At 46.4% G+C, this 17,543-nt stretch overlaps 1 protein-coding gene across 4 annotated transcripts in view; it reads right to left on the bottom strand.

Moving 5' to 3' along the window:
• LOC140723441 (NACHT, LRR and PYD domains-containing protein 3-like) overlaps window positions 1-17,543 on the bottom strand; it is a 69,140-nt gene that overhangs the window by 13,265 nt on the left and 38,332 nt on the right. For all 4 annotated transcript variants that reach the window (XM_073038015.1, XM_073038016.1, XM_073038013.1 and 1 more), the window contains 4 exons: window positions 12,503-12,595; window positions 11,559-11,725; window positions 10,464-10,635; window positions 10,314-10,364 (listed from right to left, as the gene is read on the bottom strand). In XM_073038015.1, coding sequence (XP_072894116.1) covers window positions 10,314-10,364; window positions 10,464-10,635; window positions 11,559-11,725; window positions 12,503-12,563 — 451 coding nt within the window. In that variant the 5' untranslated portion in view covers window positions 12,564-12,595. The remainder of the gene's footprint in view (window positions 1-10,313; window positions 10,365-10,463; window positions 10,636-11,558; window positions 11,726-12,502; window positions 12,596-17,543) is intronic.

The following is a 17,543-nucleotide window of genomic DNA, read 5'->3' on the forward strand; positions in this document are numbered from 1 at the left end:
AAATGCTGGATTTAAATGTGGGTAGCCTTCAGAATAAGGAGGAAGAACTCATCGCGCAATTGGAGATCGGTCGGTATGAGATTGTGGGCATCACTGAGTCGTGGCTGAAAGAAGACCATAGTTGAGACCTGAACATCAAATGATATACTTTGTATCAAAAGAACAGGCAGGAAGGCAAAGGCGGTGGTGTGTCTCTGTTGGTAAGAGTTGGAATTACATCTTTAGAAAGATGTGAAAAAGGGTTAGAGAATGTTGAGTTTGTGTTGGTGGAGTTAGGAAATTGCAATGTTTAAAATAACATTATGTACATGATATATAGGTCTTCGAATAGTAGCAATGTGGGGTTGATTTTGCAAAGGGAGCTGGAAAAGCGTGTTATAATGGTAATAACACAATTGTAATGCAAAGTTCAATTTGCAAGGGCTTTGGGAAACTGAGGCTGGTGTCAGATCGCAAGGGAAGGAATTTGTTGAACGCATATGAGATGGCGTTTTAGAGCAGCCTGTGCTTGTGCTATCTCAGACTGGGTGTTGTGTAATAACACAGATAGTTTCTAGGGAGCTTAACATAAAGGAAGCCTTAGGAGGCAGTGAACATAATATGATTGAATTTATACTACAGTTTGAGAGGGAGAAGCCTGTCTCATATGTATCTGTATTGCAATGGAGTAAGTGAATTACTGAGGCATGAGAGAGAAGCTTTCACCGGAGGCTTGGAGGAGGATACTGGCAACAGAACAGAGATGGCTGGAGTTTCTGGGAATACTTCACAAGGCACAGGATAGATATGTCACACAGAGAAATAAGTTCTCAAATAGCAGAGCTACGCATCCGTGGCTGACAAAGGAAGTTCAGGACTGCATAAAAGCCAAGGAAAGGGCACACGTTGTCGCAAATGTAAGTGGGAAGTTGGATGATTGGGAAGATGTTGAAATCCAACAAAATGAATCTATTAAAAAGATTTAAGAATGTAGGAAAGCAAAATAAAGGAAATTATAGGCCAGTTAGCATAACCTCAGTTGTTGGGAAAGTATTGGAGTCTATTATTAAGGATGAGGTTTCAAAATACTTGGAGACTTATATAAAATAAGTGAAAGCCAGCATGGTTTCTGTCAAGGGAAATCTTGCCTGCTCAATCTTTTGGAGTTCTTAGAGGAAGTAACGAGCAGTGAGAACAAAAGAGGGACAGTGGATGTCATTTACTGTACTTGAATTTTCAGAAGGCGTTTAATAAGGTGTCATATGGCTGATAGGGAACATAAGAAAACGAGGCAGCTGAACAAGATAAAACTGACAGAATGGTCCAAAAGCGGCAGATGGAATACAGTATTGGGAGATCTATGGTAATCCATTTTTGATAAAAAAGAAAAAAAAGTGAGAGCTATTATCAAAATGGGGAGAAGGTTCAAACATCAGAGGTGAAGAGGAACTTAGGAGTTCTCATGCAAGACTCCCGGAAGGTTAATTAACAGGTTCAGTCTGTGGTAAAGAAGGCACTGCCAGCTGTGTGTGGGGGGTCTTGCAGTGGGTCAGGACACTGTCAGGGGCGTGTGAGGTCACACAGTCTGTCAGGACCCTGCTGAGAGTGCGGGGGCTCTCTATTCAATGTACTTGGGCGAAATAGGGAGCTTAGGAAAACACTGATTATTGAAATAGTTACTTTAGAGAATGCGACAGTGGTAGAAATTTTGTTCTTCAATAATCAGGGAGAGAATCTGTATTGTATTCAGAAATGGGTGTGGGAATTTCACCACCGCGTCTGTTTCCTCGGCAAACAGCCTGAAGAACAGTGAGGAAGAAGTTTGCAGGCTATTTGTAGAGACGTATTGTAGAATTGCAGAAATTGTAGAGTCATTAACGACGGACTAGTCGATTTGAAGAGAGATAGAGGGAGGGGGAGAGTGAGAGAGAGAGATAGAGAGCATGAGGCAGGGAGAGTATTAGTATAGGGGGTTTGATTGCGAGGCCAGTTTTCTGTTCTGGGTGTCAGATGTGCAATGTCCGAGAGACTACCAACCTCCCTGATGGCCACATCTGTGCCGGGTGCATCGAGCTTGTCAGGGAGAGTGAGAAGGTGCTAGACAGGAGCTACAGATAGACAATAGACAATAGATGCAGAAGTAGACCATTTGGCCCTTTGAGCCTGCACAGCCATTCTGAGATCATGGCTGATCATCTACTATCAATACCCGGTTCCTGCCTTGTCCCCATATCCCTTGATTCACCTATCCATAAGATACCTATCTAGCTCCTTCTTGAAAGCATCCAGAGAATTGGCCTCAACTACCTTCCGAGGCAGTGCATTCCAGACCCCCACAACTCTCTGGGAGAAGAAGTTTTTCCTTAACTCTGTCCTAAATGACCTACCCTTTATTTTCAAACCATGCCCTCTGGTACTGGACTCTCCCAGCATCTGGAACATATTTCCTGCCTCTATCTTGTCCAATCCCTTAATAATCTTATAAATTGCAATCAGATCCCCTCTCAATCTCCCTTAATTCAAGCGTGTACAAGCCCAGTCTCTCTAACATCTCTGCGTAAGACAGTCCGGACATCCCAGGAATTAACCTCGTGAATCTACGCTGCACTTCCTCTATAGCCAGGATGTCCTTCCTTAACCCTGGAGACCAAAACTGTACACAATACTCCAGGTGTGGTCTCACCAGGGCCCTGTACAAATGCAAAAGCATTTCCTTGCTCTTGTACTCATTTCCATTTGTAATAAAGGCCAACATTCCATTAGCCTTCTTCACTGCCTGCTGCACTTGCTCATTCACCTTCAGTGACTGATGAACAAGGACTCCTAGATCTCTTTGTATTTCTCCCTTACCTAACTCTACACCATTCAGATAATAATCTGCCTTCCTGTTCTTACTCCCAAAGTGGATAACCTCACACTTATTCACATTAAACGTCATCTGCCAAGTATCTGCCCACTCACTCAGCCTATCCAAGTCACCCTGAATTCTCCTAACATCCTCATCACATGTCACACTGCCACCCAGCTTAGTATCATCAGCAAACTTGCTGATGTTATTCTCAATGCCTTCATCTAAATCATTGATGTAAATCGTAAACAGCTGTGGTCCCAATACCGAGCCCTGTGGCACCCAACTAGTCACCACCTGCAATTCCGAGAAACCACCATTCACCGTTACCCTTTGCTTTCTACCTGCCAACCAGTTTTCTATCCATGTCAATATCTTCACCCCAATGCCATGAGCTCTGATTTTACCCACCAATCTCCTTGTGGGACCTTATCAATTTAGGTTAGGTAGTTACCCGTGTCACAAGAGACAGATAAGTGGGTGACTGTCAGGACAGGGAAGGGAGGGCGTTACATAGTGGAGAGCACCACTGTAGCTGTCCCCTTAAACAATAAGTATTCCATCTTAACTGGGGGATGCATCCGCGACCGTGCTCAGAACGGGAAGGTAAAGAACGGAAGAGGAAGTCAGTGGCGAGAGGGAAATCTATAGTTAGGGCGACAGATAGGTGATTCTGTGGTGGAAAGGCACAAACAAGGATGGTAGTTTGCCTCCCAGGTGCCAGGGTTCGTGTGTTTCTGAGGTTGTCCTCAAGATTCTGAAATTGGTGTGTCCTGAAAGCAGAATAGAGGGGGTTAGGAAGGAAGCTAAGAAGCAGGACCTCAAAGGTAGTAATCTCGGAACTGCTGTCTGTGCACACGCGACAGTGAGTATCGGAATAGAATGAGGTGGAGGATAAATTCGTGCTGAAGGATTGGAGAAGGGGGCAGGGATTCAGATTTTTGGATCAATGGGACTTCTTCCGCAGCGGTGTGACATGTACAAAAATAACAGGTTCTACTTGAATATGAGGGGGACCAATATCCTGGCTGTGAGGTTTGTTAATTCTGTTGGGGAGGGTTTAAACAAGATTTGCAGAGGTGTGGGAACCGAATTGAAGAGGCAAAGGATCAGGTAGTTGGAGCGCAAGTAGAGACAGCTTGTAGCGAGTTTTTGAGGAAGGATAGGCAGATGTTAGAGCAAAGACGCACTCAGCCTAATGGTTTGAGACGTGTCTATTTTAATACAATCAGTATCATAAACAAGGCCGATTAACCTAGAGCGTGGATCAACACGCGGAACCGTGACGTTCTGGCCATTACAGAAACTTGGATGTCTCAGGAGCAGGAATGGCTGCTGAATGTGCCGGGATTTAAATGTTTCAAAATGAACGGAGAGGGAAGCAAAAGAGGTGGGGGTGGTGCGTTGCTAATTACGGATAGTGTCACGGCTGCAGAAAAGGATGACGTCATGGAGGGATGATCTACTGAGTCATTCTGGATGGAAGCCAGAAAAAGGGAAAATAACTCTGCTGTCCTAATAACTCTACTATCCCAGTTGTAACAGGGATATCGAGGAGCACACAGGGAGGCAGATTCTGGAACGGTGCAATAATAATATGGCTGTTGTGATGTGAGATTTTAACTGTCCTAATATAAATTGTCATCTCTTTAGAATATGGGGTTTAAATGAGGTGAAGTTTGTTAGGTGTGTTCAGAAATGTTTCCTGACACAATATAGTCTATACTTGATCTGGTATTGGAAAATGAACCCGGTCAGGTGTCAGATCTCTCAGTGGAAGGGCCATTTGGAGGTAGTGACAATTCCTATCTCCTTCACCGGAGCGCTGCAGAGGGATAGAAGCTGACAATTTGGGAAAATATTCAATTGGGGTAGGGGTATATATTATTCTATTAGGTATGAACTTGACAGCATAAATTGAGAGCAAATGTTCACAGGGAAATGCACGGCAGAAAAGCAGCAAATCTTCAGGAAACATTTGCATGGATTTCTGCATAGGTATGTTCCATTTTAGCAGGGAAAGGATGGTAGAGGTAAGGAACCATGGTGTATAAAAGATGTAGAAAATCTAGTTAAGAAGAAAAGGAAACCTTACGAAAGGTTCAAGAAACGAGGTACCGGTAGAGCTCTAGAAAATTACAAGGTGGCTAGGAAGCAGCTTCAGAATGGAATTAGGAGAGCCAGAAGGGGCCATGAGAAGACTTTGCTGAGCAGGATTAACGGAAACCCCAAAGGATTCTACAAGTATGTGAAGAGCAAGAGGATGCGCCTTGTGAGAATTGAACCAATCAGGTGCGATCGTGGAAACATGTGCATGGAATCGGAGGAGGTAGCGGAGGTATTTAATGAAAACTTTGCTTCAGTATTCACCAGGGAAAATGACCTTGGCAATTGTGGGAATGACTTACAGTGGACTGAAAGACTTGAACATAAAGACATTAAGAAACAGGATGTGCTGGAGCTTTGAAAAATATTCAGTTTGATAAGTCACGGGAACTGGATGAGATATATCCCAGGCTGATGTGGAAAGTGAGAAAAGAGATTGCTGAGCCTTTGGCGATGGTGTTTGTATCATCAATATAGAAGTACCGGAAGATTGGATATTTGCAAACGTCATTCCATTGTAAAAGAAAGGCAGTGGAGACTACCAAGGAAATTATAGACCAGTGAGTCTTATATCAGTGGTGGGCAACTTGTTGGAGAAGATTCTGAGAGGCAGGATTTATGAGCGTTTTGAGAGACATAATCTGATTAGGGATATTCAGCATGGCTTTATCAAGGGCCTGTCGTGCTTTACGAACCTGATTGAATTCTTTGAGGATGTAACGAAACACATTGATGAAGGTTGAGCTGTGGATGTAGTGTATATGGATTTCAGTAAGGCATTTGATAAGGTTCCCCATGCAATGGTTCCCCATTCAGAAAGTAATGCGGCATGGGATCCAAAGAAACCTTGCTTTGTGGATCCAGAATTGGCTTGCCCACTGAAGGCACAGGGTAGTCGTAGATACTTCGTGTTCCGCATGGAGGTTGGCGACTGGTGGTGTTCTGCAGAAAAGCGTACTTGCACCGCCCCCCCCCCCCCCTCGCACTCTGATTTTCATAATGACCTGGCTGAAGAAGTACGTGGGGGGGTGGGAGGGGGGTTAGTAAGACTGATGATGACACAAAGGTTGGTGATGTTGTGGATAGTCTGGACGGTATTCAGAAGTGACAGCGGGACATTAATAGGATGCAGAACAGGGCTGAGAAGTGGCCGATGGACTTCCACCCACATAGGTGTGAAGTGGTTCATTTTGGTAGGTCCAATTTGAAGACAGAATATAATATACCTGTAAATGGTAAGAATCATGGCAGTGTGGAGAATCTGACAGATCTTGGGGTCCGTGTCAAAAAGACACTCATGGCAGCTGTGTAGGTTGACAGTGTTGTTAAGAAGGCGTATGGTGTGTTGCCTTTCATCAATCGTGGGAATGAGTTCAAGAGTTGTGCGTTAATGTTACAGCTATACAAGATCTTGGTCAGACACCACAGCGTACTGTGCTCAGTTTTTGTCACTTCACGACAGGAAGGATGTGGATACTACAGAGTGATGCAGAGTAGATTGACAAGGATGTTGCCTGGATTGGAGGGCGGACCTTATGAGAGTAGGTTGCGTGTACTTGGCCTTTTCTCCTTGGAGAGATGGAGGATGAGAGGTGACTTAATAGAGGTGTATAAGATGATAAAGGGCGTTGATCGCGTGCATAGTCAGAGGCTTTTTTCCCAGAGCTGAGAAGGCTAACACAAGGGGCGGAGTTTTAAGGTGCTTGGAAATAGATACCGAGGGGATGTCAGTGGTAAGGTGTTTTTTTACATAGATAGTATTGTGTGTGTGGAATGCACTGCCAGTGTCAGTGGTGGAAGCAGATAAGAGCCTCTTGGATAGACACATGAAGCTTAGAAAAATAGAGGTCCATCTGCTGGGGAAATTCTCGGCTGTTTCTAGAGTAGGTTACATGTTCGGCACAACACTGTGGGCCGAAGAGCCTGTAATGTGCTGTTAATTTCTATGTTCTAAGTTCTATGTACCATATCCATGGTGCAGGGAAACTGGGGGCTTTACTGTCTGAATGTAGACTGGAAAAGCATTAACAATGTTGACAGAGGCAGGAGCAGATTCTAAATTCCTTGATTCATCTCTCCCTGGAGTCATACGTAAATTAACATCTTTGGAATTTGAACTTGGCTATAAGAGAGATTGACCCAGTGTTCTGGTCGAGATTCATTACGTTTCTGTTCAAGAGCTTCAAATATTCAAATAAAACCTGGGCTACTTTAAGATTAGTAACTTTTGCAATATCTGACTTTCCTTTGCACTCTCCTCATAAATGTGGCGTTCAGTGATCCAACTCAGTCTGCGATTATGAAGCCTTACAATCTTTTGTGCCCATGTACTGCCCGGGCTCCATTTTCACAGGCATGATGCGCTTCCGGATGTAGTGAGCTTCTAATCCAGCCGATCACAATGCAATTAATTCCAATATTATTTCTAGATATTTTCAGTCCTTTGCACCTTCTCAGCTGCAATCCCACAACCCTCGGTTTCTCTGTCCTAATTCCCATCTCTCACCCTTCCACAGAGTCCATCACACAAACCGGCATATGTGAATTTCAGCTTCTGACTGAGCTGAGGATTTTGTTCCCAATCTCACCCTCACTGACACGGACGTCCCAGGATTCTTGAGCTGGAAATTAGACTGCATAACTGTAGCAGTGTTTGCACCGAAGGAGTGCAGATGTGAACAGAATGGGGTTCATATGCTGCTTTGGGGTTGAACAGACCATTTTGGGATGCTAACTGCTTTTCACATTAAATTAATGCTGTCATTGTTTTCTCTGTAACGAGAACTTCAATGGACTCCCAGTTCTAGAATTAATGACTTGCAGGATCTGAGGGAATTTTAAGAAGTGATTTAGGATGAGGGCTGTTCCAGGCTTTGGGTGGCTGTAGGGGAATGATTTCACCTTTTGCAATAAAAAAAGGAAGGAAAATCTGATTTTCACTCTTCCAGATTGTCGTCTTATCCACTTTGACTCTGGTGGAGGTACCTGTCATTGCAGAACCCAGAGAGGTATGTTCCCTTTCAGCAAACAATCCAACGTTCTGTGTTGTTTCTCTTAATGTCATAAGAACATAAGATATTGGAGCAAAAGTAGGCTATTCGGCCCATCGAGTCTGCTCCGCCATTCAATCATGGGCTGCTCCAATTCTTCCAGTTATCCCCACTCCCCTGCTCTCATCCCATACCCTTTGTTGCCCTGGATAATCAAGAGCCTATCTATCTCTGCTTTAAATACACCCAATGACAGCCGCTAGTGACAACAAATTCCACAGATTTACCACCCTCTGACTATAGCAATTTTCCGAATCTTTGTTCTTAAAGGGCGTCCTTCAATCCTGAAGTTATGCCCTCTTGTCCTAGAATCCCCTGCCATGGGAAATAACTTTGCCATATGTAATCTGTTCAGGCCTTTTAACATTCGGAACGTTGCTAAGAGATCTCTCCTCATTCTCCTGAACTCCAGGGAATACAGCCCAAGAGCTGCCAGACGTTCCTCATAAGGTAACCCTTTCATTCCTGGAATCATTCTCGTGAATCTTCTCTGAACCCTCTCCAACATCAGTACATCCTTTCTAAAATACGGAGCCCAAAACTGCACTCAATACTGCAAGTGTGGTCTCACTGGTGCCTCGTAGAACCTCAACATCACATCCCTGCTCTGATATTCTATACCTCTAGAAATGAATGCAAACATTGCATTCGCCTTCTTCAGAACCGACTCAACCTGGAGGTTAACCTTTATGGTATCTTGCATAAGGACTCCCAAGTCCCTTTGCATCTCTGCATTTTGAATTTCCTCGCCATCTAAATAATAGTCTGACGTTTATTTCTTCCACCAAACAGCATAGCCATACACTTTCCAACATTGCATTGCATTTGCCACCTCATTGCCCATTCCTCTAAACTATCTAATCTCTCTGCAGGCTCTCTGTTTCCTCAACACTACCCGCTCCTCCACCTATCTTTGTATCATCGGTAAATTTAGTCACTGTGTTGCCTTAAGGCATTTGTTTAGCTCTATTACATTTTCGCTTTAGTAATTCGTTTGTAATTATTTTCCAGTTAAAGTTAAGGTTGTTGAAAGTAAATTCGTTGTCTGTGATGTATCGCGGCATACGATGACGTCACACGGTTCTGCCGCGTCTTGTGGGAAAATACCGGTTTGGAGAAACGGGAAGAAGGGGGCTTGTATTTCCAGGATTGGGGCGAGAAAAGTTTTCATTCTACGCACTAAGAAACATCATAAAAACAATGCCGTACGTTTATAAGATAATCGATACATGAAGTAAAAATGTTAACACTGATTCTGTTAAAAGTAATGACGGTTGATAAAGTTTATTTTCCTGTGTTATTGAAAGCGTTGCTGGACAGTTTGTGTTGAAGTGTATTTAAAGCAGTTGATGGCGTAGGTAGATTCTGACTATGTTGTACTTTAATGAGACTTTAATGTAATATAGTTTGTTATAGTTTTATTTTTACAAGTTTTTATGATGTAAATGTGATGCCCAGAAGGAAGCAAATACTGTATATATTTTGTATTGTTTTATCAACAGTTTTCACCATACGTTAATGTGGAAGAGTGAACAATAAATGGTTAATCTCACTGGGATCCTGTCTTCATTGACTACGGTTTACCTGGGTGTTTAGTTCAGAGTTGCTACATCTGTATGAGAACACTACAGTCCACAAATCCATTAATGCCATAGTCCAAATCATAGACATACATCGTAAAAAGTAACGGTCTGAACATCGACCCCCGGGGAACCCCACTGGTAACCGACAACCAGCCAAAATAGGATCCCTATATTCCCAGTCTTTGTTTTCTGCCGATCAGCCAATGTTCCACCCAAGCTAGTAACTTCCCTGTAATTCCATTGGGTCTTATCTTCCTAAGCAGCCTCATGTGCGGCACCGTGTTAAAGGCCTTCGGAAAATCCAAGTACACCACGTCTATTGCATCTCCTTTGTCTGCCGTGCTTCTAATTTCCACAAATCATTGCAGTTGGTTTGTCAGAGGCAGGATTTTCCTTTCGGGAAACCATGTTGGCTTTGGTCTATCTGCTCATGTGTCTCCAGGTACTCCATAGTTTCATCCCTAACAATCGATTTCAACAACCTCCCAAGAACTGATGTCAGCCTAACTGGTCTATAGTTTCCTTTCTGCTGCCTCCAACCCTTCTTAAATAGCGGGGTAACATTTGCAATTTTCCAGTCATCCGGTACAATACACGTCCTCTGAAAACCAACCTTCCAGCACACGTGTTCCTTGTGTCTCCCTGTGTCACGGTGGAACATTTACCTGGTCAAGTCCCCCTGGCTCAACAACGATATGTCCCTACACAATATCAACCTTTGGTGTAAACAGCGGTTTCTTCACTTACCTTTCAGCTCACTGGGAAACTTCGGGACAGGTCGATGAAGCGGTACACAACCTGTTCGGATTTAAACAATTTGGGGAATTGAAATGCAAGGAATTATTAAATATGTAGAGCTTGAATCTTAAAATAGATTAATCTCTGATATTAACTCACCATGCTCCTGAATTTCGTTCAGTATTTTGTCCAACTTTGGGACACAATTCCGCATTTTCACAAAGGTTTCCCACATCACCGTCCGGGCGTGGGAGCCTTTCTCCATCACCAGGCTCAGGAGGAGTTTAGAACTGTCCGCCCGCTCTTCCTTATCAGCGAGATCAGAGATTTTCTGTGAAGAGTAACGGTGAACATATTGGGGACTGACAGATTCACACAGAGAATGAGAAGTAAATGACGTGCTCTGTAACGGGATCACACTGAACAGTCACCAGGACGGGTGCTGATCCTGTCTGGACATGGACAGTACATTCTGAGTGCAGAGCACACGGAGGGACATTCACCGTGAACCTGGTCCACCAGTCAATGAGATCCTGGCTGGTCTGTGACCGTTTCATTGATGTGGCTCCAAGTGCATAAATAATTCCTCACCGGATTTGACGGTGTAAAACAGAAATCTGAAAATAATGATCACAGATGAAGAAAGACGTCAGGAGGGTTTTTATAACAGAATGAACAGTCTCGGAGAAGTTGCAGAAAAGATGATGTGATTCATCTCCTCAGTCCGCCAGTGTCCAACATGACAGCGGATTACCGGCTGACACCTGATGCCTTTCCTTTGCCTTTTCCAGTGGAGGTTGATTCAGTGATTACACATTACAATATGGCAGTATTCCCCGATCCACACTGTCTGCAGTTACAGATTGTAACACAATCATCTCCACCCAGAACAGAACACATTCAAGCTCCTGTGGCATCCACAGATGATGTCCCTATTCTCACTGCCATCCTGCTGTCACGCTGCACGTTCATCCCAAACCGAAACTTCCAGTCATATTTCCATTTAATACTGTAAGCCCACACAACTGTTACCTGCTCAACTCACTCTGAACACTGAGCAGCTACCCACCAGACCGCGGGGTCTTTTCACCCCTTTCTACCACTGGTTCAGATTCACATTTTTGTGATTGTATTCACAGTATTTATTTCCCAGCTGTTCTTTTGTATCTAATTTAATATCCGATGAGTGAGAGTTCCGACACCCATCAGTCCTGTGATGTGTGAAAATTCAAACCCATTCCCACTCCCACTCACACGATGTTCCTCTCTGCTGAACTGATTCTCGGCCATTAACGCCAGGCTCACTCCGTGCACCCCTCCTTCCATCGCCTGCTCCAGCCTGTCCCGGTAGAATTCCGTCAACTGCAGCAGCTGGGAATCGTTCCAGCTTGCCAGGAGCTCGGTGATCCCTGAGCTCAGACCTGTGAAGAAAAACGGGGAAAATTAAAGAAATTGCCAACCCCGTATTGGGCAGTGACTTTCTCTCTGGAACATAAAGATGGTGCAGCACGTCAAGGAAAACAGTGCGAGTTATATATGGTAGAGGGAGACGGGTCTGGAGAGGGTGTCAAGGAGAGAGGGGTGACAGATCCGGTGGTGGTGTGGGGGGTGGGGTGAGTCGGAGGTGGGAGAGAAAGAGAAGGAGGCAGAGAGACAGAGGTAATGGAGGGGGAAGGGAGGGATGGGGAGAGACGCAGAGGAGAGGTGAGGGGAAGGGTGGGGAGAGACGGAGTGGAGAGGGAGAAGGAGGGATGGGAGAGAGAGATAGGAGAGGGGGAAGGGAGGGGTAGGGCGAGACGGAGAGGAGAGGTGAGGGGAAGGGTGGGGAGAGACGGAGTAGAGAGGGAGAAGGAGGGATGGGAGAGACAGAGGAGAGTGGAAAGGGAGGGGTGGGTAGAGACGGAGGAGAGTAGGGAGGGATTGGAGAGAAGAGGGGGAAGGGACGGAGAGGAGATTGTGAAGGGAGGGGTCGAGAGAGACGGAGAGGAACTGGGAAGGGAAGGTGGGGAGAGACGAACAGGAGAAGGAGGGTCGGGGAGAGGTGGGGAGGAAATTGTACTAATTCCACTTGTGACTGTGTTCTCCCAGAGATGTTAACTCTCTCTCTCTCTCATCTCTCTGCTGCTTTCACAAATATTTTGTGAAATGCAAACACTGCATTAAATCCAGATACAGAGTCAAGGCAATTGCCGACATACCCGTGATCTTTCCTGATATTGACATCACTGGAACTCCTCCACTGCCCGCCCATTCAGCCATGTTGAGGACAGTTGTGGTGAGATTTTGCTGCTCTGTAACAAACAAAGTTAACAGTAGAGTGCCAGGCATTAATTGAAGTATGAAGGAGAACACTGTTTTGTTTTTAAACAAAAACACTCACTTCCAAACATCTTGGGCCTATCCACTGAAGACTTGATACGGCCAAATCTACCTGCGCCCATCCACCCACAGTCACACAATACTCATTATCCCTCTACCCCTGGATTTTACACCTTTCCGGGACTCCCCGAAGTATCTACTGTATTGCAAGCAATTCCATTTGAAGAACCAAACTTGTGTCCTGGACTGGGAGTGATGTGTCAATGGAATGGCGAGGCAAATTGAGCAGACAGTGCCCACTGCGTTGGTCCTCCTACCACTGGTGGCGCTATGGACAATTGCTACAGCAGTGTGGGTTGAAACATTTCACTGACCAATGGAACATCTATACCCCCATCACTAAGTTATACAGTCTCCTCAGTCACACCTGATTCTCACCGTCTCCTTTCAGTTTAACATCCACTGACATTGACACCGATGGCAATATATGGTTTGAGTTCATAGAGAAAAACTCTGACATCCTGAACAATGCAAAATCACCCATAGCATCACGGAATCTTGACTAGAGCCACGGCATTTTCTCCGGCAGGATTTTAAGATAATTTTTAGCACCAAATCTCCGGTCAAGATTTAATTACGCATGTCATGGTGCGGTCCTTGACGTCCGCATTCCGGTTCACGGTACAGCCCATGGACTCCGGACTCTGGGTCTTCTGGCTGTCCATTGTTTCAGTTGGGCTTAATCTCAGGACCTGATCCTCATATTGGGGCTGGAATACAAGTGCCCCTGGGTTCGGAGAGTGGTTGCCGGTTCGTCTCGTCAGTATCCTGTCCTCTCCTCCGTGGGGTAAGTCAGGCCATCCTTACCATTGCCCTACGGTGGGATCTGTCCCTCCCGATCCTTGCTTCCGTGGGGTAAGTCAGGCCGTCCTTGCTGTTGCCCTACAGTGGGATCAGTCCCTCCCGGTCCTTGCCTCCATTGGGTAACTCAGGCCATCATGCCATTACCCTGAGGCTGGACAGTTCCTTTCTTTCTCTCTGAAGCCTTGCCGGCTACACACGCCTGAAGCCCTGCCGGCTACCCACGCCTGAAGCCTTGCCGGCTACCTACGCCTGAAGCCCTGCCGGCTACCCACGCCAGAAGCCTTGCCAGCTACCTATGCCTGAAGCCCTGCCGGCTACCCACGCCTGAAGCCTTGCTGGCTACCCACGCCTGAAGACTGGCAGGCTACCCACGCCTGAAGCCCTGCCGGCTACCCACGCCTGAAGCCTTGCCGGCTACCCACGCCTGAAGCCCTGCCGGCTACCCACGCCTGAAGACTGGCCGGCTACCCACGCCTGAAGCCCTGCCAGCTACCCACGCCTGAAGCCCTGCCGGCTACCCACGCCTGAAGCCCTGCCGGCTACCCACGCCTGAAGCCTTGCTGGCTACCCACGCCTGAAGACTGGCAGGCTACCCACGCCTGAAGCCCTGCCGGCTACCCACGCCTGAAGACTGGCCGGCTACCCACGCCTGAAGCCCTGCCAGCTACCCACGCCTGAAGCCCTGCCGGCTACCCACGCCTGAAGCCCTGCCGGCTACCCACGCCTGAAGCCTTGCTGGCTACCCACGCCTGAAGACTGGCAGGCTACCCACGCCTGAAGCCCTGCCGGCTACCCACGCCTGAAGCCTTGCCGGCTACCCACGCCTGAAGCCCTGCCGGCTACCCACGCCTGAAGACTGGCCGGCTACCCACGCCTGAAGCCCTGCCGGCTACCCACGCCTGAAGCCTTGCCGGCTACCCACGCCTGAAGCCCTGCCGGCTACCCACGCCTGAAGCCCTGCCGGCTACCTACGCCTGAAGCCTTGCCGGCTACATACGCCTGAAGCCCTGCCGGCTACCCACGTCTGAAGCCTTACAGGCAACCTACGCCTGAAGCCTTGCCGGCAACCTCTGTCTGGAGCCCTGCCCTGCAGCCTGTGTCTGAACCCTCGTCTGCTACCTCTCGCCTCGAGCCTCACCTGCTACCTTTCGCTTCTACCGCTGTAAGTTCAACTACCAGAGCAAGATAAGGAACTCTCTTTGGCTGTTTTGAACTGTCTCTGTGTCCCCGCCTTCGCTAGGTAGGTCCGGCCTTTTGCCGCTACCTAGCGTTGGGAACTGTCTCTCTGTGTCCACGCCTTTGCTAGGTAGGTCCGGCCGTTATCCGCTACCTAGCGTTGGGAACTGTCTCTCTGTGTCCACACCTTCGCCAGGTAGGTCCGGCTGTTTTCCACTACCTAGCGTTGGGAACTGTCTGTGTCCACGCCTTCGCCAGGTAGGTCCGGCCGTTTGCTGCTACCGAGCGTTGGGAATTGTCTCGTTATGTTCAGCATTCCGTGTATGAATCCCAGCCCTACGTTCTGGTTCCAAGGAGGGGTCCCGGCTTTGTGTTCTGCACTCCTGTTCTCCCTCAACCACGGCTCTGTGTTCTCATCTTGTCCATGTGCCTCGCCCAGCCCGGTGCTGGGGTTCCCTCGTCCTGTGCTGGGTTTCCCTTGTCCTGTCCAGGAGTCTCACGTCCAGTCCTGTTGCCTCCCCTCGTCCTGTAGCCACGTCTTGCCCTCGCCTGGTTCTGGAGTCCGAGCCCGTGTCAAGACCCAGGTTCTGGGTCCTTGTCCAGTCTCTGGCTCGGAGTCCAAGCCCAGGCTCCTAGTTCCTAGTTCCATGTCCTGGTTCTGCTGCCCTAGTCATGTCCTAGCCCAGATCCAGCTTCCTTGTCTCGTCTGGGGCGTGTGTCATGTCCAGCGTCCTTTCTTCTGCACTTCCCTTGCTTCCTTCTCATGCCTAGTCCTGTTTCTGGTAGTTCAGTGTCTGTGTCTTGCTTTTGGGTCCACTCCTAACACCCCCCTTATCACAACGCATTCATCTGTCTATTATTAGATAGTTACATGGCACCTTGTTAAACACAATGTAGACCCACCATACATCAAAAACAGATTGGCAATAACTAAAACAAGATGCTCTAATTATTGAACAAGACAGGCAGTGCTTTGATACTTCAAATCGAAGACTGTGTAATGAAAGCTGAGCCTGTCTGTAGCAATGACGTATCTGATTTCTAGAAGCGTTGTATTCTGTGTTGTGTATTTATGATTTTCTTATGCTCCGGAGTGGGGTAGAGCGGGTTAAAAATGAAGGGAATCATTTACATATTTGTGCTTTGTTCACAGCTGGGAACTGACGGATGTCCTATCTTTTATTATTATCCACTTAAATACACCGAACTAACACGGGTAGACTTCAGTTCCATCGCTACAAGATTGTATGTTTCCGGATTTCTAAAAAAGGAACGAATACACCAACCTTTACAATCAGCAACTTTTATAATCAATATTGGAGCTGAGGGCACGTCATACAACTATAACAAATCCGTAACAAATATAACAATTTGTTTGGCTACGCTCTCAACAATGTTTCTCAATCTGGCGATTATTTAAAATAGAAGACCATGAGATATAGGAGCAGAAATAGGCCATTCGGCTCATCCAGTCTGATCCGCCTTTCAATCATAAACTGATCTAATTCTTCCACTCATCCCCACTCCCTTGACTTCTCCACCATTCTCTTTGATGCCCCGGCTAATCAACAACCTATCTATCTCTGCCTTAAATATACCCAATGGCCTGGCCTCCACAGCCGCTCGTGGCAACAAATTCCACCGATTTACCACTCGCTGATTAAAGTAATTTCTCCTCATCTCAGTTCTAAACGAAAGTCTTTCAATCCTGAATTCGAGCCCTCTTCTCCTAGAATCCCCTATCATGAGAAATAATTTTGCCGGATCTAATCTGCTCAGGCCTATTAACATTTGGAATGTTAACATTTGGAATCATTCTCCTGAACTCCAGTCAAAGAGCTGCCAGGCGTCCTCATACGGTAAACCTTTCATTGCTGGAATCATTCTCGTGAATCTTCCCTGAACCCTGTCCAATATCAGTATATAATTTCTAAAATAAGGAGCACAAAACTGCACTCCGTGTGGTCTCACAAATGTCTTATAGAGCCTCAACATCACATCTCTGCTCTTATATTCTATACCTCTAGAAATGAATGCCAACATTGCATTCGCCTACTTCACCACCGACTGAACCTGGAGGTTAACCTATAGGGTATCCTGCACAAGGACCAAGTCTTTTTGCATCTCTGCATTTTCAATTCTCTCCCCATCTAAATAATAGTCTGTCCATTTATTTCTTCCACAAAGTGCATGAACATACACTATCCAACATAGTATTTCATCTGCTACTTCTTTGCCCATTCCCCTTAACTATCTAAGTCTCTCTGCAGTCTCTCTTATTCCTCAACATTACCCGCTCCTCCATCTACATTTGTTTCATCGGCAAATTTAGCCAGAAATCCATTAATTACATAGTCCAAATCATTGACATACATCGTAAAAAGCAGCTGTTCCAATACCGTCCCCTGTGGAACGCCACAGGTAACCGGCATCCAACCAGAATAGGATCACTTTATTTTCACTCTCTGTTTTCTGCCGATAAGCCTACGCACTCAAGGGAGGGGTGTGGAGAGAAGGAGAGGAGAGGGGGAAGGGAGGAGTGGGGAGAGACGGAGAGGAGAATGGGATGGGAGGGGGGGGAGATGGAGAGGGGATTGTGCTTGTGACTGTTCCCCCAGAGATGTTAACTCTCTCTCTCTCTCATCTCTCTGCTGATTTCACAAACATTTTGTAAGTGCAGACAATGCATTAAACCCAGAGACAGAGTCAAGGCAATTGCTAACATACCCGTGACCTGCCAATCACAGTCACACAATACCCATTTTCCCTCTGTCCCTGGATTATTCACCTTTCCGGGATTCCCTGGAGTATCTACTCGCTGTATTGCAAACAATACCCTTTAAAAAAAAAACAATCTTGTGTCCTGAACCGTGAGTGATG

The sequence above is a fragment of the Hemitrygon akajei genome, unplaced genomic scaffold (assembly GCF_048418815.1).
Source record: "Hemitrygon akajei unplaced genomic scaffold, sHemAka1.3 Scf000113, whole genome shotgun sequence".
NCBI lineage: Eukaryota > Metazoa > Chordata > Chondrichthyes > Myliobatiformes > Dasyatidae > Hemitrygon > Hemitrygon akajei.